Here is a 27,694-nt window from a genome sequence, read left to right as displayed (position 1 = left end):
CTTCAGCATTCACTTCTCACAGATTCTCCATCACAAACTAACAAGTCACATGTACATGGTAATGACCTGACATGCACTAAACAGTCAACCTCCCAACTCAGTCTTAAACACCAACCATCTAATACATGTTTGATAAAATTCAGCCTGATTAGTTATAAAGTAATAAGGATAGGGCAGACTAAAAGAAGGCTTTAGATTATTACCAATCAGGAATTAAGTGTCTGGAATCTGTGTTTGAGAGGGACTTGGGATTTGACGTGGTCCCTATCTTGTCACCAGAGTTTCACGCTAGGAAAATAGTAAAGGAGACAAACTCTTTTCTGGCAGTTATTAGAATAGCTTTCATACATATGTCTGTGGAATTATTTAGTATGCTGATCCTATCCTTTTTAAGGCCAGAACTAGAATATTTTCATTTTTGGTCAGTGCATCTAAAGAAGCACAAAAAAAATGGTTAAGGTCTAGGGGAGGATAACAAAAGTATTTAAATTGCTTAGTCACGCATTATAGAGATGTGCTAGAAGGCTTACCCACCTGAAAGAGGGAAGAGTGGGAATGATGTAATAACATCAGCGAACAGGTCTTTGAAAGATACAGGGATAGGACAACCAGAAGACATAACATGAAATTTAGTAGGAAATGAGTACTTTTGAAGCATAGGAGTTCTGGGTGAATGGAATAGACTGAAAAGGGATGTGGTAAATGTGGACTGCATATGGAAGTTTATGAAGTTGTACGATATTAGAGAATGTTCAAACAGTGGGGATCTGTGAGTGTAAAACCTCCCTCCTTGTACAACACCTTTGTCTTTCCTGGAGAATCAGATGTTTTGGAGGTGACTTGTGCTTTCTTTGAATTTTCAAACATAGTGCTAACAGCTCTTGAGAATGTCCTTCAGGAACATCTATTTTTTTTCCTATCAAGCTGTGTTTGAGACTTACTTTTTTTGGTTTTCCTCTGGGGGAGCTGGTTGCCTTTTTCTCAACAGCTCAGGTGGGAGCTTATAATTTTAGATATTTGATAATCCCTTTATTTCAGGCATTTATCTCCTTAGTGTTTTATATGAAATCTTGTCGAAAACATGGGCTCTGGGAAGAGAATTAGTGAATTTCATGCTCTTTAGAGACTAGATCCTGTCTTTATAAACATGTATGGGTTTGGATGAAACAAATTTTGTTTATTTTTAGAATGGAATTAGGACAGTAGTAGCCTTTCATTTGGAATGATAGAGAGAAGTTTGGCAGAGCACCTGGGTAGTGATGACATACAGATCATAAAGCACTCCAGTGTTTGTATGTTTTTGATATACCTTTGTGGTTTTGGGGATTCCACACTTAGGATAATCATTATCCAGTTTCCTTATGATTCACCCAAGAATTTTTTTTTGCTATGATCACTTGCTTGAATGTTTATCTCTTACCCTCTTCCTTCTTGTGGAGTGCTCTCATGCTTGTGGGACAGACCATAAAGGAGAGAGATGTAGGTTTTAGAGGTTGAAAAGATTTTTTTTTCTCTAAGGTGTTGTCTTCTAAGAAAATTCTTGATTTATTACCCTGCCTAGCTTTCCCCTACTTTATTAAAGAATTTTGATTCTATTACTTTTTGTGACCACCATAGAATGGCACCATCAGTCAACAAAATGTATGAGCTTTTTTGTGGTTGGTGAGAGGCAGGTCAGTGGTGTTAGCCTGATGACAGTTGCTGATTGGCCGAAGGCAGGCTGAGGTAAGATTAGCAATGGTTGTGGATACCATTGAGTCACTTGCAGAGGGTGAGTGTAGGCTGCTGCCTCATCAGCAAATGTGAGATTCAAAAGGGTCCTGACAGAAAATGTATCTCATGTTTGTGGGATTCTGCTGAGGAGAGAAAAGGGTTTTCATCCTTCAAAAACTACTTTTTTATTTTTTGAATGTTATAACTGAGAGGCAGCTTAATCCTACAGGCCTGGAGACAATCCCCTTCGTGGGGCCTTCGTATGCTGAAACACTCATTCTGGCAAACAATCACTTGTCAAACATGATTGGTATTGAGTCACCAGCATGGTGCAACCTCATGACACTTAGGCTTGAATACAATCAACTTGAAATATTGGGTAAGTAGCCAGAGAACACTTTGATGAGCTACTAACACAAAACTATTATAGTTTATATCTCTACTTATATATGACATGTTTTGTGGGCTTTATATCAAGGTATGCCATACAGAATTCCCTCTTCATACTACATTTATTAAGCAACTGAATACAGCTTTTCATAGATGCATACTTCTCCTTGTGCTTCCTTGTTTATAGCAATGAGTGTTTAGTTGTTATTCCTGCCGTGATTGTTTTGGAAAACACCGCCTCAGTAGTCAGCTGTATAGCTGGTATTCATCAAAAGGCGACCAGAGGACCATTTTATGTACTTCCATATGGCTTCCGTGTTATGGGTACTGGAAAAAACCTTTTCATATTAATGAATATTGATTGTTAAGGTTATTCCATGCTATTCTATGTGTGCAGACAATTTCATGTCATACTCAAATTCACCACAGAATTTATTTTTTTTTCAAAAGGGGAAACCAATCACCAAGGCTCTCATTTTTTTCCTCTGTTGGGAGTGTATTTCTGACTTTATCTCTTATTCTTTCCCTTCACATGTACTGTATCCTTACAACTCTTGATATTATGGCCTCATTCCATCTTCCTTACAGGATGGGGTATTCAGATATTTGCGAAATATGTATGTATATATATATATATATATATATATATATATATATATATATATATATATATATATATATATTTTGAATGGAGTAAGGGGAGTGGGGGAGGAATGGGATGTATTTAGGGAATCAGTGATGGATTGCGCAAAAGATGCTTGTGGCATGAGAAGAGTGGGAGGGGGGCTATTTAGAAAGGGTAGTGAGTGGTGGGATGAAGAAGTAAGAGTATTAGTGAAAGAGAAGAGAGAGGCATTTGGACGATTTTTGCAGGGAAAAAATGCAATTGAGTGGGAGAAGTATAAAAGAAAGAGACAGGAGGTCAAGAGAAAGGTGCAAGAGGTGAAAAAAAGGGCAAATGAGAGTTGGGGTGAGAGACTATCAGTAAATTTTAGGGAGAATAAAAAGATGTTCTGGAAGGAGGTAAATAGGGTGCGTAAGACAAGGGAGCAAATGGGAACTTCAGTGAAGGGCGTAAATGGGGAGGTGATAACAAGTAGCGGTGATGTGAGAAGGAGATGGAATGAGTATTTTGAAGGTTTGTTGAATGTGTCTGATGACAGAGTGGCAGATATAGGGTGTTTTGGTCGAGGTGGTGTGCAAAGTGAGAGGGTTAGGGAAAATGATTTGGTAAACAGAGAAGAGGTAGTAAAAGCTTTGCGGAAGATGAAAGCCGGCAAGGCAGCAGGTTTGGATGGTATTGCAGTGGAATTTATTAAAAAAGGGGGTGACTGTATTGTTGACTGGTTGGTAAGGTTATTTAATGTATGTATGACTCATGGTGAGGTACCTGAGGATTGGCGGAATGCGTGCATAGTGCCATTGTACAAAGGCAAAGGGGATAAGAGTGAGTGCTCAAATTACAGAGGTATAAGTTTGTTGAGTATTCCTGGTAAATTATATGGGAGGGTATTGATTGAGAGGGTGAAGGCATATACAGAGCATCAGATTGGGGAAGAGCAGTGCGGTTTCAGAAGTGGTAGAGGATGTGTGGATCAGGTGTTTGCTTTGAAGAATGTATGTGAGAAATACTTAGAAAAGCAAATGGATTTGTATGTAGCATTTATGGATCTGGAGAAGGCATATGATAGAGTTGATAGAGATGCTCTGTGGAAGGTATTAAGAATATATGGTGTTGGAGGCAAGTTGTTAGAAGCAGTGAAAAGTTTTTATCGAGGATGTAAGGCATGTGTACGTGTAGGAAGAGAGGAAAGTGATTGGTTCTCAGTGAATGTAGGTTTGCGGCAGGGGTGTGTGATGTCTCCATGGTTGTTTAATTTGTTTATGGATGGGGTTGTAAGGGAGGTAAATGCAAGAGTCCTGGAAAGAGGGGCAAGTATGAAGTCTGTTGGGGATGAGAGAGCTTGGGAAGTGAGTCAGTTGTTGTTCGCTGATGATACAGCGCTGGTGGCTGATTCATGTGAGAAACTGCAGAAGCTGGTGACTGAGTTTGGTAAAGTGTGTGGAAGAAGAAAGTTGAGAGTAAATGTGAATAAGAGCAAGGTTATTAGGTACAGTAGGGGTGAGGGTCAAGTCAATTGGGAGGTGAGTTTGAATGGAGAAAAACTGGAGGAAGTGAAGTGTTTTAGATATCTGGGAGTGGATCTGTCAGCGGATGGAACCATGGAAGCGGAAGTGGATCATAGGGTGGGGGAGGGGGCGAAAATTTTGGGAGCCTTGAAAAATGTGTGGAAGTCGAGAACATTATCTCGGAAAGCAAAAATGGGTATGTTTGAGGGAATAGTGGTTCCAACAATGTTGTATGGTTGCGAGGCGTGGGCTATGGATAGAGATGTGCGCAGGAGGATGGATGTGCTGGAAATGAGATGTTTGAGGACAATGTGTGGTGTGAGGTGGTTTGATCGAGTAAGTAACGTAAGGGTAAGAGAGATGTGTGGAAATAAAAAGAGCGTGGTTGAAAGAGCAGAAGAGGGTGTTTTGAAATGGTTTGGGCACATGGAGAGAATGAGTGAGGAGAGATTGACCAAGAGGATATATGTGTCGGAGGTGGAGGGAACGAGGAGAAGAGGGAGACCAAATTGGAGGTGGAAAGATGGAGTGAAAAAGATTTTGTGTGATCGGGGCCTGAACATGCAGGAGGGTGAAAGGAGGGCAAGGAATAGAGTGAATTGGAGTCATGTGGTATACAGGGGTTGACGTGCTGTCAGTGGATTGAATCAGGGCATGTGAGGCGTTTGGGGTGAACCATGGAGAGCTGTGTGGGTATGTATATTTGCGTGTGTGGACGTGTGTATGTACATGTGTATGGGGGGGGGGGTTGGGCCATTTCTTTCGTCTGTTTCCTTGCGCTACCTCGCAAACGTGGGAGACAGCGACAAAGTATAAAAAAAAAAAAAAAAAAAAAAAAAAAAAAAAAAAAAAAAAAAAAATATTTTGAATGGAGTTTGAATGGAGAAAAACTGGAGGAAGTGAAGTGTTTTAGATATCTGGGAGTGGATCTGGCAGCGGATGGAACCATGGAAGCGGAAGTGGATCATAGGGTGGGGGAGGGGGCGAAAATTCTGGGGGCCTTGACGAATGTGTGGAAGTCGAGAACATTATCTCGGAAAGCAAAAATGGGTATGTTTGAAGGAATAGTGGTTCCAACAATGTTGTATGGTTGCGAGGCGTGGGCTATGGATAGAGTTGTGCGCAGGAGGATGGATGTGCTGGAAATGAGATGTTTGAGGACAATGTGTGGTGTGAGGTGGTTTGATCGAGTAAGTAACGTAAGGGTAAGAGAGATGTGTGGAAATAAAAAGAGCGTGGTTGAGAGAGCAGAAGAGGGTGTTTTGAAGTGGTTTGGGCACATGGAGAGAATGAGTGAGGAAAGATTGACCAAGAGGATATATGTGTCTGAGGTGGAGGGAACGAGGAGAAGAGGGAGACCAAATTGGAGGTGGAAAGATGGAGTGAAAAAGATTTTGTGTGATCGGGGCCTGAACATGCAGGAGGGTGAAAGGAGGGCAAGGAATAGAGTGAATTGGAGCGATGTGGTATGCCGGGGTTGACGTGCTGTCAGTGGATTGAATCAAGGCATGTGAAGCGTCTGGTGTAAATCATGGAAAGCTGTGTAGGTATGTATATTTGCGTGTGTGGACCTATGTATATACATGTGTATGGGGGGGGTTGGGCCATTTCTTTCGTCTGTTTCCTTGCGCTACCTCGCAAACGCGGGAGACAGCGACAACGACAAAGCAAAAAAAAAAAAAGAGATATATATATATATATATATATATATATATATATATATATATATATATATATAGAACAATGGAAGTAAGGGGAGTGGGGGAGGAATGGGATGTATTTAGGGAATCAGTGATGGATTGCGCAAAAGATGCTTGTGGCATGAGAAGAGTGGGAGGTGGGTTGATTAGAAAGGGTAGTGAGTGGTGGGATGAAGAAGTAAGAGTATTAGTGAAAGAGAAGAGAGAGGCATTTGGACGATTTTTGCAGGGAAAAAATGCAATTGAGTGGGAGATGTATAAAAGAAAGAGACAGGAGGTCAAGAGAAAGGTGCAAGAGGTGAAAAAAAGGGCAAATGAGAGTTGGGGTGAGAGAGTATCATTAAATTTTAGGGAGAATAAAAAGATGTTCTGGAAGGAGGTAAATAAAGTGCGTAAGACAAGGGAGCAAATGGGAACTTCGGTGAAGGGCGCAAGTGGGGAGGTGATAACAAGTAGTGGTGATGTGAGAAGGAGATGGAGTGAGTATTTTGAAGGTTTGTTGAATGTGTTTGATGATAGAGTGGCAGATATAGGGTGTTTTGGTCAAGGTGGTGTGCAAAGTGAGAGGGTTAGGGAAAATGAAGAGGTAGTGAAAGCTTTGCGGAAGATGAAAGCCGGCAAGGCAGCGGGTTTGGATGGTATTGCAGTGGAATTTATTAAAAAAGGGGGTGACTGTATTGTTGACTGGTTGGTAAGGTTATTTAATGTATGTATGACTCATGGTGAGGTGCCTGAGGATTGGCAGAATGCGTACATAGTGCCATTGTACAAAGGCAAAGGGGATAAGAGTGAGTGCTCAAATTACAGAGGTATAAGTTTGTTGAGTATTCCTGGTAAATTATATGGGAGGGTATTGATTGAGAGGGTGAAGGCATGTACAGAGCATCAGATTGGGGAAGAGCAGTGTGGTTTCAGAAGTGGTAGAGGATGTGTGGATCAGGTGTTTGCTTTGAAGAATGTATGTGAGAAATACTTAGAAAAGCAAATGGATTTGTATGTAGCATTTATGGATCTGGAGAAGGCATATGATAGAGTTGATAGAGATGCTCTGTGGAAGGTATTAAGAATATATGGTGTGGGAGGCAAGTTGTTAGAAGCAGTGAAAAGTTTTTATCGAGGATGTAAGGCATGTGTACGTGTAGGAAGAGAGGAAAGTGATTGGTTCTCAGTGAATGTAGGTTTGCGGCAGGGGTGTGTGATGTCTCCATGGTTGTTTAATTTGTTTATGGATGGGGTTGTTAGGGAGGTAAATGCAAGAGTCCTGGAAAGAGGGGCAAGTATGAAGTCTGTTGGGGATGAGAGAGCTTGGGAAGTGAGTCAGTTGTTGTTCGCTGATGATACAGCGCTGGTGGCTGATTCATGTGAGAAACTGCAGAAGCTGGTGACTGAGTTTGGAAAAGTGTGTGAAAGAAGAAAGTTAAGAGTAAATGTGAATAAGAGCAAGGTTATTAGGTACAGTAGGGTTGAGGGTCAAGTCAATTGGGAGGTGAGTTTGAATGGAGAAAAACTGGAGGAAGTGAAGTGTTTTAGATATCTGGGAGTGGATCTGGCAGCGGATGGAACCATGGAAGCGGAAGTGGATCATAGGGTGGGGGAGGGGGCGAAAATCCTGGGGGCCTTGAAGAATGTGTGGAAGTCGAGAACATTATCTCGGAAAGCAAAAATGGGTATGTTTGAAGGAATGGTGGTTCCAACAATGTTGTATGGTTGCGAGGCGTGGGCTATGGATAGAGTTGTGCGCAGGAGGATGGATGTGCTGGAAATGAGATGTTTGAGGACAGTGTGTGGTGTGAGGTGGTTTGATCGAGTGAGTAACGTAAGGGTAAGAGAGATGTGTGGAAATAAAAAGAGCGTGGTTGAGAGAGCAGAAGAGGGTGTTTTGAAGTGGTTTGGGCACATGGAGAGAATGAGTGAGGAAAGATTGACCAAGAGGATATATGTGTCGGAGGTGGAGGGAACAAGGAGAAGTGGGAGACCAAATTGGAGGTGGAAAGATGGAGTGAAAAAGATTTTGTGTGATCGGGGCCTGAACATGCAGGAGGGTGAAAGGAGGGCAAGGAATAGAGTGAATTGGAGCGATGTGGTATACCGGGGTTGACGTGCTGTCAGTGGATTGAACCAGGGCATGTGAAGCGTCTGGGGTAAACCATGGAAAGCTGTGTAGGTATGTATATTTGCGTGTGTGGACGTATGTATATACATGTGTATGGGGGGGGGTTGGGCCATTTTCTTTCGTCTGTTTCCTTGCGCTACCTCGCAAACGCGGGAGACAGCGACAAAGTATAATAATAATAATAATAATATATATGATACAGCGCTGGTGGCTGATTCATGTGAGAAACTGCAGAAGCTTTTGACTGAGTTTGGTAAAGTGTGTGAAAGAAAGTTAAGAGTAAATGTGAATAAGAGCAAGGTTATTAGGTACAGTAGGGTTGAGGGTCAAGTCAATTGGGAGGTGAGTTTGAATGGAGAAAAACTGGAGGGAGTGAAGTGTTTTAGATATCTGGGAGTGGATCTGTCAGCGGATGGAACCATGGAAGCGGAAGTGGATCATAGGGTGGGGGAGGGGGCGAAAATTCTGGGGGCCTTGAAGAATGTGTGGAAGTCGAGAACATTATCTCGGAAAGCAAAAATGGGTATGTTTGAGGGAATAGTGGTTCCAACAATGTTGTATGGTTGCGAGGCGTGGGCTATGGATAGAGATGTGCGCAGGAGGATGGATGTGCTGGAAATGAGATGTTTGAGGACAATGTGTGGTGTGAGGTGGTTTGATCGAGTGAGTAACGTAAGGGTAAGAGAGATGTGTGGAAATAAAAAGAGCATGGTTGAGAGAGCAGAAGAGGGTGTTTTGAAGTGGTTTGGGCACATGGAGAGAATGAGTGAGGAAAGATTGACCAAGAGGATATATGTGTCGGAGGTGGAGGGAACGAGGAGAAGAGGGAGACCAAATTGGTGGAAAGATGGAGTGAAAAAGATTTTGTGTGATCGGGGCCTGAACATGCAGGAGGGTGAAAGGAGGGCAAGGAATAGAGTGAATTGGAGCGATGTGGTATACCGGGGTTGACGTGATGTCATTGGATTGAATCAAGGCATGTGAAGCGTCTGGGGTAAACCATGGAAAGCTGTGTAGGTATGTATATTTGCGTGTGTGTACGTATGTATATACATGTGTATGGGGTGGGTTGGGCCATTTCTTTTGTCTGTTTCCTTGCGCTACCTCGCAAACGCGGGAGACAGCGACAAAGTATAAAAAAATATATATATATATATATATATATATATATATATATATATATATTTTTTTTTTTTTTTTTTATACTTTGTCGCTGTCTCCCGCGTTTGCGAGGTAGCGCAAGGAAACAGACGAAAGAAATGGCCCAACCCCCTCCATACACATGTACATACACACGTCCACACACGCAAATATACATACCTACACAGCTTTCCTTGGTTTACCCCGGACGCTTCACATGCCTTGATTCAATCCACTGACAGCACGTCAACCCCTGTATACCACATCGCTCCAATTCACTCTATTCCTTGCCCTCCTTTCACCCTCCTGCATGTTCAGGCCCCGATCACACAAAATCCTTTTCACTCCATCTTTCCACCTCCAATTTGGTCTCCCTCTTCTCCTCGTTCCCTCCACCTCCGACACATATATCCTCTTGGTCAATCTTTCCTCACTCATTCTCTCCATGTGCCCAAACCATTTCAAAACACCCTCTTCTGCTCTCTCAACCACGCTCTTTTTATTTCCACACATCTCTCTTACCCTTACGTTACTTACTCGATCAAACCACCTCACACCACACATTGTCCTCAAACATCTCATTTCCAGCACATCCATCCTCCTGCGCACAACTCTATCCATAGCCCACGCCTCGCAACCATACAACATTGTTGGAACTACTATTCCTTCAAACATACCCATTTTTGCTTTCCGAGATAATGTTCTCGACTTCCACACATTTTTCAAGGCTCCCAAAATTTTCGCCCCCTCCCCCACCCTATGATCCACTTCCGCTTCCATGGTTCCATCCGCTGACAGATCCACTCCCAGATATCTAAAACACTTCACTTCCTCCAGTTTTTCTCCATTCAAACTCACCTCCCAATTGACTTGACCCTCAACCCTACTATACCTAATAACCTTGCTCTTATTCACATTTACTCTTAACTTTCTTCTTCCACACACTTTACCAAACTCCGTCACCAGCTTCTGCAGTTTCTCACATGAATCCGCCACCAGCGCTGTATCATCAGCGAACAACAACTGACTCACTTCCCAAGCTCTCTCATCCCCAACAGACTTCATACTTGCCCCTCTTTCCAAGACTCTTGCATTTACCTCCCTAACAACCCCATCCATAAACAAATTAAACAACCATGGAGACATCACACACCCCTGCTGCAAACCTACATTCACTGAGAACCAATCACTTTCCTCTCTTCCTACACGTACACATGCCTTACATCCTCGATAAAAACTTTTCACTGCTTCTAACAACTTGCCTCCCACACCATATATTCTTAATACCTTCCACAGAGCATCTCTATCAACTCTATCATATGCCTTCTCCAGATCCATAAATGCTACATACAAATCCATTTGCTTTTCTGTGTATTTCTCACATACATTCTTCAAAGAAACACCTGATCCACACATCCTCTACCACTTCTGAAACCACACTGCTCTTCCCCAATCTGATGCTCTGTACATGCCTTCACCCTCTCAATCAATACCCTCCCATATAATTTACCAGGAATACTCAACAAACTTATACCTCTGTAATTTATATATATATATATAGATATATATATATATATATATATATATATATATATATATATATAGATATATATATATATATATATATATATATATATATATTGTACAAAGGCAAAGGGGATAAGAGTGAGTGCTCAAATTACAGAGGTATAAGTTTGTTGAGTATTCCTGGTAAATTATATAGGAGGGTATTGATTGAGAGGGTGAAGGCATGTACAGAGTATCAGATTGGGGAAGAGCAGTGTGGTTTCAGAAGTGGTAGAGGATGTGTGGATCAGGTGTTTGCTTTGAAGAATGTATGTGAGAAATACTTAGAAAAGCAAATGGATTTGTATGTAGCATTTATGGATCTGGAGAAGGCATATGATAGAGTTGATAGAGATGCTCTGTGGAAGGTTTTAAGAATATATAGTGTGGGAGGGAAGCTGTTAGAAGCAGTGAAAAGTTTTTATCGAGGATGTAAGGCATGTGTACGTGTAGGAAGAGAGGAAAGTGATTGGTTCTCAGTGAATGTAGGTTTGCGGCAGGGGTGTGTGATGTCTCCATGGTTGTTTAATTTGTTTATGGATGGGGTTGTTAGGGAGGTGAATGCAAGAGTTTTGGAAAGAGGGGCAAGTATGAAGTCTGTTGGGGATGAGAGAGCTTGGGAAGTGAGTCAGTTGTTGTTCGCTGATGATACAGCGCTGGTGGCTGATTCATGTGAGAAACTGCAGAAGCTGGTGACTGAGTTTGGTAAAGTGTGTGGAAGAAGAAAGTTAAGAGTAAATGTTAATAAGAGCAAGGTTATTAGGTACAGTAGGGTTGAGGGTGAAGTCAATTGGGAGGTGAGTTTGAATGGAGAAAAACTGGAGGAAGTGAAGTGTTTTAGATATCTGGGAGTGGATCTGGCAGCGGATGGAACCATGGAAGCGGAAGTGGATCATAGGGTGGGGGAGGGGGCGAAAATTCTGGGAGCCTTGAAGAATGTGTGGAAGTCGAGAACATTATCTCGGAAAGCAAAAATGGGTATGTTTGAAGGAATAGTGGTTCCAACAATGTTGTATGGTTGCGAGGCGTGGGCTATGGATAGAGTTGTGCGCAGGAGGATGGATGTGCTGGAAATGAGATGTTTGAGGACAATGTGTGGTGTGAGGTGGTTTGATCGAGTAAGTAACGTAAGGGTAAGAGAGATGTGTGGAAATAGAAAGAGCGTGGTTGAGAGAGCAGGAGAGGGTGTTTTGAAATGGTTTGGGCACATGGAGAGAATGAGTGAGGAAAGATTGACCAAGAGGATATATGTGTCGGAGGTGGAGGGAACGAGGAGAAGAGGGAGACCAAATTGGAGGTGGAAAGATGGAGTAAAAAAGATTTTGTGTGATCGGGGCCTGAACATGCAGGAGGGTGAAAGGAGGGCAAGGAATAGAGTGAATTGGAGCGATGTGGTATACTGGGGTTGACGTGCTGTCAGTGGATTGAATCAAGGTATGTGATGCGTCTGGGGTAAACCATGGAAAGCTGTGTAGGTATGTATATTTGCGTGTGTGGACGTATGTATATACATGTGTATGGGGTGGGTTGGGCCATTTCTTTTGTCTGTTTCCTTGCGCTACCTCGCAAACGCGGGAGACAGAAAAAAAAAAATATATATATATATATATATATATATATATATATATATATATATATATATATATATGTATATATATTTGGGAGCGGGGGGCTGGAAATCCTCCCCTCTTCATTTTTTTTTTTTAATTTTCCAAAAGAAGGAACAGAGAACGAGGCCAGGTGAGGATATTCTCTCAGAGGCCCAGTCCTCTGTTCTTAACGCTACCTTGCTAACGCGGGAAATGGCGAATAGTATGAAAGAAAGAAGAATATATATATAAGCCCAAACCATTTCAAAACACCCTCTTCTGCTCTCTCTACCATGCTCTTTTTATTTCCACACATCTCTCTTGCCCTTACGTTACTTACTCGATCAAACCACCTCACACCACACATTGTCCTCAAACATCTCATTTCCAGCACATCCATCCTCCTGTGCACAACTCTATCCATAGCCCACACCTCGCAACCATACAACATTGTTGGAACCACTATTCCTTCAAACATACCCATTTTTGCTTTCCGAGATAATGTTCTCGACTTCCACATATTCTTCAAGGCTCCCAGAATTTTCGCCCCCTCCCTCACCCTATGATCCACTTCCGCTTCCATGGTTCCATCCGCTGCCAGATCCACTCCCAGATATCTAAAACACTTTACTTCCTCCAGTTTTTCTCCATTCAAACTTACCTCCCAATTGACTTGACCCTCAACCCTACTGTACCTAATAACTTTGCTCTTATTCACATTTACTCTTAACTTTCTTCTTTCACACACTTTACCAAACTCAGTCACCAGCTTCTGCAGTTTCTCACATGAATCAGCCACCAGCGCTGTATCATCAGCACATGGAGAGAATGAGTGAGGAAAGATTGACCAAGAGGATATATGTGTCGGAGGTGGAGAGAACGTGGAGAAGTGGGAGACCAAATTGGAGGTGGAAAGATGGAGTGAAAAAGATTTTGTGTGATTGGGGCCTGAACATGCAGGAGGGTGAAAGGAGGGCAAGGAATAGAGTGAAGTGGATCGATGTGGTACGCCGGGGTTGACGTGCTGTCAGTGGATTGAATCAGGGCATGTGAAGCGTCTGGGGTAAACCATGGAAAGCTGTGTAGGTATGTATATTTGCATGTGTGGACGTATGTATATACATGTGTATGGGGGTGGGTTGGGCCATTTCTTTCGTCTGTTTCCTTGCGCTACCTTGCAAACGCGGGAGACAGCGACAAAGCAAAAAAAAATATATATATATATATATATATATATATATATATATATATATATATATATATATATATATATATGTTGGAAAGGATCACAATTTTGTGCGTGATCAAGATATTCCTATGAGTCCACGGGGAAAATGAAACACGAAAAGTTCCCAAGTGCACTTTCATGTAATAATCACATCATCAGGGGAGACACGAGGGAAATATAAGTCAGTGATATACATTCCTCACGTGTCGTAGAAGGCGACTAAAGGGGACAGGAGCGGGGTGCCAGAAACCCTCCCCTCCTTATATTTTAACTTTCTGAAAGGGGAAACAGAAGAAGGAGTCATGCGAGGAGTGCTCATCCTCCTCAAAGGCTCAGATTGGGGTGTCTAAATGTTTGTGGGTGTAACCAAGATGAGAAAAAAGGAGAGATAGGTAGTATGTTTGAGGAAAGGAACCTGGATGTTTTGGCTCTTAATGAAACGAAGCTAAAGGGTAAAGGGGAAGAGTGGTTTGGGAATGTCTTGGGAGTAAAGTCAGGGGTTAGTGAGAGGACAAGAGCAAGGGAAGGAGTAGCACTACTCCTGAATCAGGAGTTGTGGGAGTATGTGATGGAGTGTAAGAAAGTAAATTCTAGATTGATATGGGTAAAACTGAAAGTTGATGGAGAGAGATGGGTGATTATTGGTGCATATGCACCTGGGCATGAGAAGAAAGATCATGAGAGGCAAGTGTTTTGGGAGCAGCTGAATGAGTGTGTTAGTGGTTTTGATGCACAAGAATGCAAAGGTGAGTAATGTGGCAGTGGAGGGAATAATTGGTATACATGGAGTGTATTGGGGTCAATTGGGAGGTAAGTTTGAATGGAGAAAAACTGGAGGAAGTATAGTGTTTTAGATATCTGGGATTGGATCTGGCAGCGGATGAAACCATGGAATCGGAAGTGAATCATAGGGTGGGGGAGGGGGCGAAAATTCTGGGAGCCTTGAAGAATGTTTGGAAGTCGAGAACATTATCTCGGAAAGCAAAAATGGCTATGTTTGAAGGAATAGTGGTTCCAACAATGTTGTATGGTTGCGAGGCGTGGTCTATGGATAGAGTTGTGCGCAGGAGGGTGGATGTGCTGGAAATGAGATGTTTGAGGACAATATGTGGTGTGGGGTGGTTTGATCGAGTAAGTAATGTAAGGGTGAGAGAGATGTGTGGAAATAAAAAGAGTGTGGTGAGAGAGCAGAAGAGGGTGTTTTGAAATGGTTTGGTCTCATGGAGAGAATGAGTGGGGAAAGATTGACCAAGAGGATATATGTGTCAGAGGTGGAGGGAACGAGAAGTGGGAGACCAAATTGGAGGTGGAAAGATGGAGTGAAAAAGATTTTGAGTGATCGGGGCCTGAACATGCAGGAGGGTGAAAGGCGTGCAAGGAATAGAGTGAATTGGAACAATATGGTTTACCGGGGTCGACGTGCTGTCAATGGATTGAACCAGGGCATGTGAAGCGTCTGGGGTAAACCATGGAAAGTGTGTGGGGCCTGGATGTGGAAAGGGAGCTGTGGTTTTGGTGCATTATTACATGACAGCTAGAGACTGAGTATGAACGAATGGGGCCTTTGGTGTCTTTCTTAGCGCTACCTCGCACACATGAGGGGGGAGGGGGTTGTTATTCCATGTGTGGCGAGGTGGCGATGGGAACAAATAAAGGCAGACTATGAATTATGTACATGTGTATATATGTTTATGTCTGTGTGTGTATATATATGTGTACGTTGAGATGTATAGGTATGTATATTTGCGTGTGTGGACGTGTATGTATATACATGTGTATGTGGGCGGGTTGGGCCATTCTTTCGTCTGTTTCCTTGCGCTACCTCGCTAACATGGGAGACAGCGACAAAGCAAAATAATGATAAATAATAATATATATATGTAAGCATGCTTATAGTGATAAAAGAATTTATAGACCTGTTGTTACAATGAAGAAAGCAACTGATATTGATAAAATAAATATGGTGATTTCATCATATCCCTGTCTTTAGTCAGAAGAAATTGAGAAGCAAATAGTCACATAATTCTGTAGAGTTTGTTAGATTGGTATTTATCCTTATTTAACTATAATTTTCATATGTACTTGTATAACTGTAAGTGAGTTATTCATAAAACAAAACCACTATGTGAACAACTGCAAGCCACATACATTATCTCCATCATTAAGTGCAGCCATTTTTGTGTTGTTTAGGGACTGTTCTGCCGATCATCATCTGTGTGTCTGTCTGTACATCCATCTGTTCATTATTGAGTTATTTTAATTTGCAGTGTAACCTTGGTCATATTGGGAAGGGAGTGGGAGGCTGGAAATCCTCCCCTCTCATTTTTTTTTCCAAAAGAGGGAACAGAGAAGGGGGCCAGGTGAGGATATTCCCTCAAAGGCCCAGTCCTCTGTTCTTAACACTACCTCGCCAGTGCGGGAAATGGCGAATAGTATGAAAGAAAAGATATATATATATATATATATATATATATATATATATATATTCAGTATACCAGTACTCATTTATATTTGAAATCCCAACTTCCATGTTTCAGACAGAACAATTGTGAAACTTTTGTTTACCTGTTTGACTGCCCTATTTTTCAGTCTTTCACAAACATTCTTTAAATTTACTCTTATTTCCACATCTCTTGCTAAAACCTCTCTCACTACTTTCATGATGAAAATATAAAACAGTTATAGCACCAGTACTTTTTTTTTTCTTTTTTTTATACTTTGTCGCTGTCTCCCGCGTTTGCGAGGTAGCGCAAGGAAACAGACGAAAGAAATGGCCCAACCACCCCATACACAAGTACATACACACGTCCACACACGCAAATATACATACCTACACAGCTTTCCATGGTTTACCCCGGACGCTTCACATGCCTTGATTCAATCCACTGACAGCACGTCAACCCCTGTATACCACATCGCTCCAATTCACTCTATTCCTTGCCCTCCTTTCACCCTCCTGCATGTTCAGGCCCCGATCACACAAAATCCTTTTCACTCCATCTTTCCACCTCCAATTTGGTCTCCCTCTTCTCCTCGTTCCCTCCACCTCCGACACATATATCCTCTTGGTCAATCTTTCCTCACTCATTCTCTCCATGTGCCCAAACCATTTCAAAACACCCTCTTCTGCTCTCTCAACCACGCTCTTTTTATTTCCACACATCTCTCTTACCCTTACGTTACTTACTCGATCAAACCACCTCACACCACACATTGTCCTCAAACATCTCATTTCCAGCACATCCATCCTCCTGCGCACAACTCTATCCATAGCCCACGCCTCGCAACCATACAACATTGTTGGAACCACTATTCCTTCAAACATACCCATTTTTGCTTTCCGGGATAATGTTCTCGACTTCCACACATTTTTCAAGGCTCCCAAAATTTTCGCCCCCTCCCCCACCCTATGATCCACTTCCGCTTCCATGGTTCCATCCGCTGACAGATCCACTCCCAGATATCTAAAACACTTCACTTCCTCCAGTTTTTCTCCATTCAAACTCACCTCCCAATTGACTTGACCCTCAACCCTACTGTACCTAATAACCTTGCTCTTATTCACATTTACTCTTAACTTTCTTCTTCCACACACTTTACCAAACTCCGTCACCAGCTTCTGCAGTTTCTCACATGAATCCGTGAGAAACTGCAGAAGCTGGTGACGGAGTTTGGTAAAGCGTGTGGAAGAAGAAAGTTAAGAGTAAATGTGAATAAGAGCAAGGTTATTAGGTACAGTAGGGTTGAGGGTCAAGTCAATTGGTTTATTTTTGATTCTGACCTTATTAAAGAAATCTTTCACTTTTAGCTGATTATACTGCTCTTTTGATACTCTTTTTATAAGCTTATTTCACTCTGTTGGTCAGGTGTCATAAGTCTCAGGAATTTCCTTATGTGTTGAGCTTTTATTAGACATTTTGATTTTGTAGGAATGTCTTTAGATATAGCACAGCATTTAGATACAGTATAGCAGAATATTCTTGACAGAATAACAGAAAACCAATATAAAAATGTACATGTTCGAGTTGATGATGATTATTTTCAAATAAAAACTGGCAACACTGAATTTGAGAGTTGAGATATATTGCCTCCGTTATGCAGGCTCTCTTCTGATTGTCATATGAATCCTTGAAAACAGTACACAGTGAAGATAGTGATATAGATGGAGAAGTGCACAAAAGCAAATACAGTGGGAGTTTTGCAGAGTAAATCCTACTGCACTTAGCAACCAAATTTTTTCTAGTGTAGGTAATTCATGAAATGGACTTTGTTTATTGAAATTTAAGTCTTAGATACATACATACACTGAAATCTTGTTCAGCTCCTACAGTGGTGTTATGAAAGAATAATCATAAATTTGATTTTCTCACAAAAATTGAATTACTGTGATTATGGTTATTACTATTATTATTTTGCTTTGTCGCTGTCTCACGTGTTTGTGAGGTGGCGCAAGGAGACAGACGAAAGATATGGTCCAACCCACCCCCATACACATGTATATACATACACGTCCACACATGCAAATATACATACCTATACATCTCAATATACACATATATATACACACACAGACATATACATATACAGAATATACATACATACACATGTACATAATTCATACTGTCTGCCTTTATTTATTCCCATCGCCACCTCGCCTCACATGGAATAACATCCCCCTCCCCCCTCATGTGTGCGAGGTAGCGCTAGGAAAAGACAACAAAGGCCCCATTCGTTCACACTCAGTCTCTAGCTGTCATATAATAATGCCCGAAACCACAGCTCCCTTTCCATATCCAGGCCCCACAGAACTTTCCATGGTTTACCCCAGATGCTTCACATGCCCTGGTTCAATCCATTGACAGCACGTCGACCCCGGTATACCACATCAATCCAATTCACTCTTCCTTGCCCTCCTTTCACCCTCCTGCATGTTCAGGCCCCGATCACTCAAAATCTTTTTCACTCCATCTTTCCACCTCCAATTTGGTCTCCCACTTCTCCTCGTTCCCTCCACCTCCGACACATATATCCTCTTGGTCAATCTTTCCTCACTCATTCTCTCCACATGCCCAAACCATTTCAAAACACCCTCTTCTGCTCTCTCAACCATGCTCTTTTTATTTCCACACATCTCTCTTACCCTAACATTACTTACTCGATCAAACCACCTCATACCACATATTGTCCTCAAACATCTCATTTCCAGCACATCCACCCTCCTGCGCACAACTCTATCCATAGCCCACGCCTCGCAACCATACAACATTGTTGGAACCACTATTCCTTCAAACATAGCCATTTTTGCTTTCGGAGATAATGTTCTCGACTTCCAAACATTCTTCAAGACTCCCAGGATTTTCGTCCCCTCCCCCACCCTATGATTCACTTCTGCTTCCATGGTTCCATCCGCTGCCAGATCCACTCCCAGATATCTAAAACACTTTACTTCCTCCAGTTTTTCTCCATTCAAACTTACCTCCCAGTTGACTTGACCCTCAACCCTACTGTACCTAATAACCTTGCTCTTATTCACATTTACTCTTAACTTTCTTCTTTCACACACTTTACCAAACTCAGTCACCAGCTTCTGCAGTTTCTCACATGAATCAGCCACCAGCGCTGTATCATCAGCGAACAACAACTGACTCACTTCCCAAGCTCTCTCATCCCCAACAGACTGCATACTTGCCCCTCTTTCCAAAACTCTTGCATTCACCTCCCTAACAACCCCATCCATAAACAAATTAAACAACCATGGAGACATCACACACCCCTGCCGCAAACCTACATTCACTGAGAACCAATCACTTTCCTCTCTTCCTACACGTACACATGCCTTACATCCTCAATAGAAACTTTTCACTGCTTCTAACAACTTGCCTCCCACACCATATATTCTTAGTACCTTCCACAGAGCATCTCTATCAACTCTATCATATGCCTTCTCCAGATCCATAAATGCTACATACAAATCCATTTGCTTTTCTAAGTATTTCTCACATACATTCTTCAAAGCAAACACCTGATTCGCACATCCTCTACCACTCCTGAAACCACACTGCTCTTCCCCAATCTGATGCTCTCTGTACATGCCTTCACCCTCTCAATCAATACCCTCCCATATAATATACCAGGAATACTCAACAAACTTATACCTCTGTAATTTGAGCACTCACTCTTTTCCCCTTTGCCTTTGTACAGTGGCACTATGCAAGCATTCCACCAATCCTCTGGCACCTCACCATGAATCATACATACATTAAATAACCTTACCAACCAGTCAACAATAGTCACCCCCTTTTTTAATAAATTCCACTCAATACCATCCAAACCTGCTGCCTTGCCAGCTTTCATCTTCCGCAAAGCTTTTACTACCTCTTCTCTGTTTACCAAATCATTTTCCCTAACCCTCTCACTTTGCACACCAAGATAGATACACTTTGTTTGAAGATGGATTAGAATGATATAGCAATATAGATTTCTAGAGTAGAATGATATGTTACAGAAAGGATTTAATTTGTTATAAGAAGGATTATATATGATGCAGGTTACTTCTAAACAAGTGGTATGATGAATTTATGTAATGTATTTGTGTCAAATGAGGTTACTTTTGAATTGTAGATGATACAGACAAACAATTAATTTACGAATACTATGGATGTTGTAATGAGTTTTGGGATTTATGATCCTTGCACCAAAAGAAGTGTTTGAAGATTTGTGATTTTATTTATGCTTTTTTTTTTTGCCTCATTAGTGTCCCCTGGGATGACTGGCCATTGTCGCTGCCAAGAAAATGAGGATTATTATAATACAAAACAAGATTGCTTCCCACAGCATCTGCAGATGCTCAGTCTGACTCACAACAGTGTTGAGGGCATTTTAGCCTTTGACTGTCCATTGCTATACCCTTTGCAGGAAATCCATCTAAATTGGAACAAGGTAATTTTGAATTATGCTGTTTGTCAAAGGGTGTGTCATTTAAGAAAATAATGAAATGTATTTACTCTTTCATATAGAAGAAAAGGTGTAAGATAAAGGATTAAATGCCAGTCATTTGGATATCAAGTCAGAGAATTTTACTGCTTTGATTCCTTGTGTCATGAATACCTTGTATCTACATTCAACATATTGTTTCTTACTGTAAGACCAGTAACTTCATTTAGAATTTCCACATCTCACATTTTTTTTAAAGGTGCCCCCTTCCGTATGTTTATTTCTTTATTCTACCTTCCCATCTAGTCCCTCATATCCACATACTTATCTAGTATTAATTACAGGTAATTTTGTTGGTCTTTCTTAAACCATTTTATTCTCACTGTACTATGGAAGTGCGAGTTCCTGTTCCATAAACCATCTACTCTCACTTTAAATCGTGAGTGTATTACATTGAGTCTTCAGTGTTATGCAGATTGAAAAATATTACTTAGAGAAAAAAAATCTCACTTTTGATGGTATTGAAAAGATACATGCAAAGAAACTGCTTCATATAGCATGGTTTCCTTGAGAATTAGTGATTTTATTGTATTGTGGTTCATGGTCAGGATGACATGCGTGTCTGTCTATATCTGATACCTGTTCCCTCTGAGAGCTCCCTCAGGGGGATGGCTGTAGCAAAAGTGTCCATAACAGTTAAGATGAACTCCAGTGCCACTTCTTAGCCTTTAGTGCCTTACCCTTAACAGGACACTGGTAGCAAGCAACTGTAGTATAGTTTCCAGAGGCTTCTACCTATGTTCCTACCAACTACTATTACTTAATGTGTCTGCCTAATGTTCTAAACACTACTACATAAATGCTCCTGCTTCATTTTCTTATCCACTGCCTCTACAAATGTTTCTTCCTAATGCTGCTGCCTGTTGTGTATACCTACTACTTCTGTCTATTGCTCCTGCCATTCTTCCAAAAGGCAGGGCTAGCAAATAGTTCTTACCACAGGAGAATATAGTTACAAAGAATGAGTTGAGTTATGTTTGACAAGGAGATACTGTACGTTTGTGGACAGAATGCTAGCAGTCCATATGTGGGAGAGGCAGACAGAAAAGACAGCTACTTAGGTCCAAGGAGTGCAACTTAACAACCACTGAAATGCTGGCTAACTAACACCCAGGTGGGTAGTACTGATAATATATCTCCCTGGTCAGTGGCTGCCTGCCAGCTACTACCTGTAAACAAGAAGCAAATTATCATGTTATCACATGGTGGTCTTCACTGCCTCCTTATCTGCAGTGAAGTGCTTAACACAGGACATTTTTTTTCCAAAGATTTAAGGAAGCCCTAGTAACAGCAATGCCAAACACAGAAATGCCAACTGTTGACCCAAAAGTGCCATAGAAAAAAACACCCTTTTAAACGTACCAAGGAAAATATATGAAAGAGTAATTGATATTGAAGGATTGTACTGAGGTTGTACTTGAAAGACAAAAACTTCTGTAACCACAATTGATATGGCTTTTGGAGGGGATGAAGCATCACCTCAACAGTCTCATTCACTACAGAAAAGAATCACCTGAGGTCTAGAGGCAAACTGCACAGCACAGTAATAGAAAAAGTAGAGAAGGATCGAATTAAGGCCTTGACAGGGTGTGCACAAATGGTTCTCACATACCCATAACTCAACATATGTTTTAAGTAAGCTAACACCTCACTGACATATTGATAATTCTAATTAGTTTCCCTCAACACATTTCGCTTTGTAGAATGTAATGAGATATCCGAAATTGGTTCAGTATATCTGGTTTCCTTAATGTTTTGCATTTTCATACTTTTTTGCTGTTTCGTGCCTTAGGAAGGTAATGCTAGGAGCATATGAACAATAGTCCTACTTGAATACATCCACTCTCAAGCTGACATGCATTACGTACTGAAACCAGAGTCTACCATACTACGCTAAGCCCCTTAAATTACTGTGTGGTGTGCCCTCACTGCTTCACATGCCTTACTTCAACCCCTTTGACATCTCATTACTCCTCCTTTACCAGTTCATTCTGTTTCATGTATGCCTTTCACTCACTTGAATTTTCTGGCCATGGTACCTCAGAGCGTCTCTTCATCCTTCCATCTCTTCAGTGTACCTTGCTTGCTTCTCTTTTAACACATAGATCCTCTTCATTAATCTTTCTTCACCTATCCTTCCCATTTGTCCAAAGCATATCAAAACACCATGGTCAGCTCTCTCACTCACACTATGCATATTACCACGTCAACTTCAGGAATGATATAGACATGATATGTTGAGAGGATGGAGTTCAGGTTTATCTTTACTATTGTCTTTATAACAGAAAGTGAAGGGATGCTTGCCATTGGTGATGGGATGCATGACATATTCAAGTTCATTATTCTTTATGACTTTCCTATAGAAATTAACTTAGGCATGTTGATCTTGCAAGGTATTTTTTCCTTCCGTTTTTCTGTCTGGAATGTTGCTGGTGGGAGTGGAGGGTGGGGAGAGAGCATTTACTTTGCTATTCTTTTCTTCTACTCCTTGCAAAGGGGGTTGTATTTTTTCTCTTTTTAAGTTGTGTTAAGGCTAGACCACCTCGCTTGGATCTTGGATCTCTGTGTATCTATGTAACTCTCTCTTACTCTGTCATTCCTTTTATGATCAACCTACCTTATACAAGATATTGTCTTTTTCACTCTCTTTCATGTAAAGAATTGCTGATATTTGTATTTGACTTTTTATATTTGATGTTATAGGAATATATTGCACATATAGATTGAATAAGTGGTATTTCTGTATTACTATCTCTTGTGCTTTTGCTCTCTCTGGTTCTACCTGATGCCTGTACCAGGAAGAATCAATCTTAAGATCTCTATGTTTTGGGTTACTAGCATTTTTGAATTTGATGCTTAAGTTCACAAGAAAAAATTTATATTTCTTTCCCTAACTTCAACAGGTGCAAACTCTTGGAGCCCAGTCTTGTGGCTCTTTACAGCAGCTACAGGTTCTCAAACTGGGCCATAACAACATCACCAGCATGGAGGGACCAGACTTTGCTACTTATCCCAACCTTCAGCAACTGTACATTTCTCACAACAGCTTAATGACATTGCAACCACGCATAACTGATCTCATGCCCAAATTAAGAGTTCTGGACATCAGCCATAATCTTCTTGAGAACTTCAGTGACAATAGGTATCTGTTTTACCTTTCTTATGTTGGAAGGCTAATTCTTGGATAATGGCTATGTGATTTACAATTTCTCATATAACTCCTTTACTTTTTTCTTTTGTATACAGTTTCTCAAGGTTCTCCTTTGTCCCCCCCACTTTTTTTTTCGATTTTTTTTTTTTTCGATTTTTTTTGTTTTGGATGAACAGTTCCTTAGATGTGTTTTACTTGATCTTAATAAACAAAAACTCAGGAGCTGTATATCCTTTCATGCATAACTGATGTCTTTTTTTTCTTTACAATAATAATGTACATGCTGTTTCTGGTCATACATTATCTGTTTTTATATTTTTTTGTTTGAAGGTCATTTCTCTACCATACTGATTGAAAAATGAATACATATCACACCACTGGTGCAATCATCATAGTCATTAAAGAAAAAAAAAATGTAGCATATAAGCTGATTAATTTAGAGAGCAGCACTATTGATTTTTTCCTTGACTTTCTGGTCAAGTATTTGTACTCATGTAAAACCTGTATTAACTTGACGGATGTCTGTAGTCTGCTGGGATGCTCCATGATATGCTTATTGTCAAGTATTTGTTGTGGACTTTGGGACAGGAGTTGTGTGCATAGGAGGGAATTTTAGGGGCCGTGTGTTAGAAAATCATCCGCACAGCTTGAGGCAAGAATATTTCAACTGTTTTTTTCAGTTTTTCAGAATAACTTTGGAAAGTTTGAGCATCAGTTGGAATTGACCCTTCATGAAATACAAAAAAAAGAATAATTGAAAATTAGACACCAGTGTTTTGTTACAGCAGTAGTGAAGAATTAGCCCAGGCATTCATCTTTCATTTTTCTGTATAACCTTTACAATTCTACTCATACATATGAATTTTCACAATTATATTCTTTTTATCTCAAAGTCTGATGCCTGTTCCCTTTGGGAACACCCTGAAGGGGTGGCCACAGCATAAAAATCCATAACTGGTAAACTCCAAAGCCACTCTTCTCTTTTCATTGATTTTGACAATAACATAATGTATTAATAGTAAATGAAAAGATGTGGTTCATGAAAAGCCTGGTTGTTGGTATAGTATTGTTCTTTATATCTTATTATGCAAAATCTTCAAGAGTAGAAACCATGTTTAAACATATCTGATTATCTTTACAGGAGTCCACATTCTCCATTTTCATCCATGGAATCAAGTCCTCTAGAGGAACTTTACCTGGACAACAATAAGTTTTCACAGATTGAACCAATCTTTGACCTCAAGCACATCTCAACCTTAAAGAAACTCACCCTTGATAACAATATGTGGTCTTGTCACTGCACTGAACTCAGTAAACTTCAGGTAACTAAGCATATGTCTGACAGGCATTGAAATTCATGAGTATTTTATACTTTCAAGTTTTAAGATATGAGATATCTACAGATATCTACAGAAACAAACTATTCTGTACAATTAGCATTTAGAATTTGGTAAGATAGCTCAATTAGTATGCACAATGAAGCCTTATTTTGTTTTCACTGATGTTTTGTCTTTATAGGGAAGAGTGTGGAAGGAGCTAAAGAACCAAGTGCTGATCAGCGCTGTTCAGACGATGAAGTGCCATCTGCCAAGCAGCTTGAAGGACACAGATATCAATGCAGACACTGTCACCAAGGTCATTCTAATGGAACAAGCTGGTTCCCCTATCCATACCCCCTTCTTTTTTCAGCCGAAGGCTTTAGAGATTTGGTTCAATTTTTCATCCATTATCATCTGTTGTCTGTCCAGTAATGTTTTATCTTTAAATCTTCTCTGAAACTATTATGCCATTTTAACCTTAAATGGTCTCTATTCAAAACTTTGTCAAGTAGCTACATGATATTATGAATTGTTTATTTAAACAAATTCTCCAATGATCATATAAGAATTCTTTAAGAAACATTTCCATATCTATCAGAGAAAATGTTTCTTGTCATTATTCTGTTTCTTTGAAGCTGAAAATAGGAACTCACCATTACCACCAACCAAGCCACCATTGCACTTATTTTGATTTAGGATACAAAAGGGAATATAGATGCAGAGGAAGAGAGAGAGAGGGAGTAAATGCTTTAGGAAAAGATATAGGGAATGAAGGTACAAATGAAGTAAATTGGGAAACAAACGAAGAATTACCATGGAGATCAGGAAGTCAAGACAGGCATTGACCCAGGTATGGAAAGATTAAGATAAATTCACTGAGAAAAGTATTAAACACAAGCTAAAGGATTCAGAGGGAAGACTTGTAAAGGATGATGTAAGGATTTGTGAGGAACTGAATGACAAGTTTAAAAGTGTTTGCACAATGGAATGTGCTATTATTCCTACTCTAGTGAAATGGTTTGGGAAGGAGGTTCAAGAAAACTCAGATATCCAAAATGCATTCAAAAAAGGTTCATGACTGTCTCCCATGCTTATGAGAGGGTGTTTAAGGCTCCCGAATTGTTCCAGTGACTCATTCTATGTTTGGGTTACCATCAGTGACCACTCAATAGACTCTAGTGCTAAATTTTTCAGTTGCTAAATTAAGGATCATTACACTCTAATTGCTTGCCACAGTTGAGAATGAGAGCACTGAAAGTGTTAGTCAGTATTACATCCAGTTTGATAAAAGAGAGAAGTTTTCATATTAATGTGAGAGACCTGTTTCTTTTTCAAATGCCGTACTGAACACAGTTTAAGGTTATATGTGGTTGAACTGAGAGGCTGCATGCATTTGAGCTCTCCATATAAATGTGAACACAGGTAATACATTAATATTCTTTGTCGAGATAACTCATCACTTTGCAGTTGTATTATTCTGTGCACAATCTTGTATGAGTTGATATTGTTGCCAAATTATTGACTTGCATTAAACCTGTGCATTTGTGAAAATTTTTAATGATAGTGATGATGTTTATGGAGCCTTAAATGTCCATAATTCTTTCACACTCATGTGGATGATTTGAAGGAACCTCTTCACCTCTCAATGAATTTTTTTGTCTATTCCTTTGTGACTTTTTTTCAAGTTATATGAAAATATCTTTATCTGTAGCAAATGGGAAATTGAAATGTAAAGGTAAATTTAGCCATGTAAAGTACGAGATACATTGCTGTGCCATGAGTATTATAGATAATAGTGGACAGAGAGTGTTGCCACCAGGCTTGTTTTATCATGATTTTTTTAACTATAACATGCAATGATGGAATTATTATCATACTGAATTCAATCCATTTTGATCATTGATATGTTCATACACTCTTTGAATAGTATCAATGAACATAGGACATACATCAGAGGAAATGTAGGGAAATTTTTGCTGTGGCTGCAACATAAGCACAAAGTGTGTAACCTCCTCCTCTTGTGCCTGAAGAGCAACTGAAATGTTAAGTCCTATGAAGGAATTTAGCACCAATATACCCTACCTCCTAAATCCATTCCCAGTACATAGCTTTAAAATTATGGCAAGAAATCCTAATTTGTATATAAACAGATGGAGAAGTTACCCATGGTCCATGTTTATACAGCTGGAGTAGTTGAAGAATTAGTAATTATTCTATTTATTGATTTCTTTAAAAAAGTCATACAAGGAATGGTGACCATTAAAAGAATTATGTCTCAGTGGGTTAAAGATACGAGATACATAGATGGAAGAGTTTTGTAAAAACTATCCATACACATCTAGCTGCAGAGTGGTTTTAATGAGCTCTTAGTACAAAAGGGAAGATTCAGCAATTATTCTTGTGTAGGAGCCATTCACATGCAAGGTCAAATTTTTATTTACCAATGCTATGTATGAACTGTAGTGTCATTCACAACGAAGTTTAGCTACCATTCACAGCAGACAGCTTAGCTACCAATGTTTCAAACAAATCTTCCATTCGTGGATACATGTATAGTTACTAGTATTGTGTATGAAATTATGAGACACTAAATGAGATTTAGCTACTAAGGCATGAACTGTCCATACATAGGTGTACTCTATAAATCTTCCTGAGCATTTAG

General features: G+C 40.4%; 1 protein-coding gene across 6 annotated transcripts in view; it reads left to right on the top strand.

Annotated features, from left to right (window-relative positions):
* Window positions 1-27,694, top strand: part of LOC139748579 (uncharacterized) — an 84,249-nt gene that overhangs the window by 22,432 nt on the left and 34,123 nt on the right. For 5 of the 6 annotated variants that reach the window (XM_071661622.1, XM_071661624.1, XM_071661621.1 and 2 more), the window contains exons 9-13: window positions 1,943-2,092; window positions 20,324-20,508; window positions 23,466-23,704; window positions 24,855-25,035; window positions 25,232-25,348. In XM_071661622.1, coding sequence (XP_071517723.1) covers window positions 1,943-2,092; window positions 20,324-20,508; window positions 23,466-23,704; window positions 24,855-25,035; window positions 25,232-25,348 — 872 coding nt within the window. The remainder of the gene's footprint in view (window positions 1-1,942; window positions 2,093-20,323; window positions 20,509-23,465; window positions 23,705-24,854; window positions 25,036-25,231; window positions 25,349-27,694) is intronic. The other variant, XM_071661625.1, reaches the window with a different exon arrangement.

The sequence above is a fragment of the Panulirus ornatus genome, chromosome 5 (assembly GCF_036320965.1).
Source record: "Panulirus ornatus isolate Po-2019 chromosome 5, ASM3632096v1, whole genome shotgun sequence".
NCBI lineage: Eukaryota > Metazoa > Arthropoda > Malacostraca > Decapoda > Palinuridae > Panulirus > Panulirus ornatus.
This window is presented reverse-complemented; position numbering and strand designations above follow the sequence as displayed.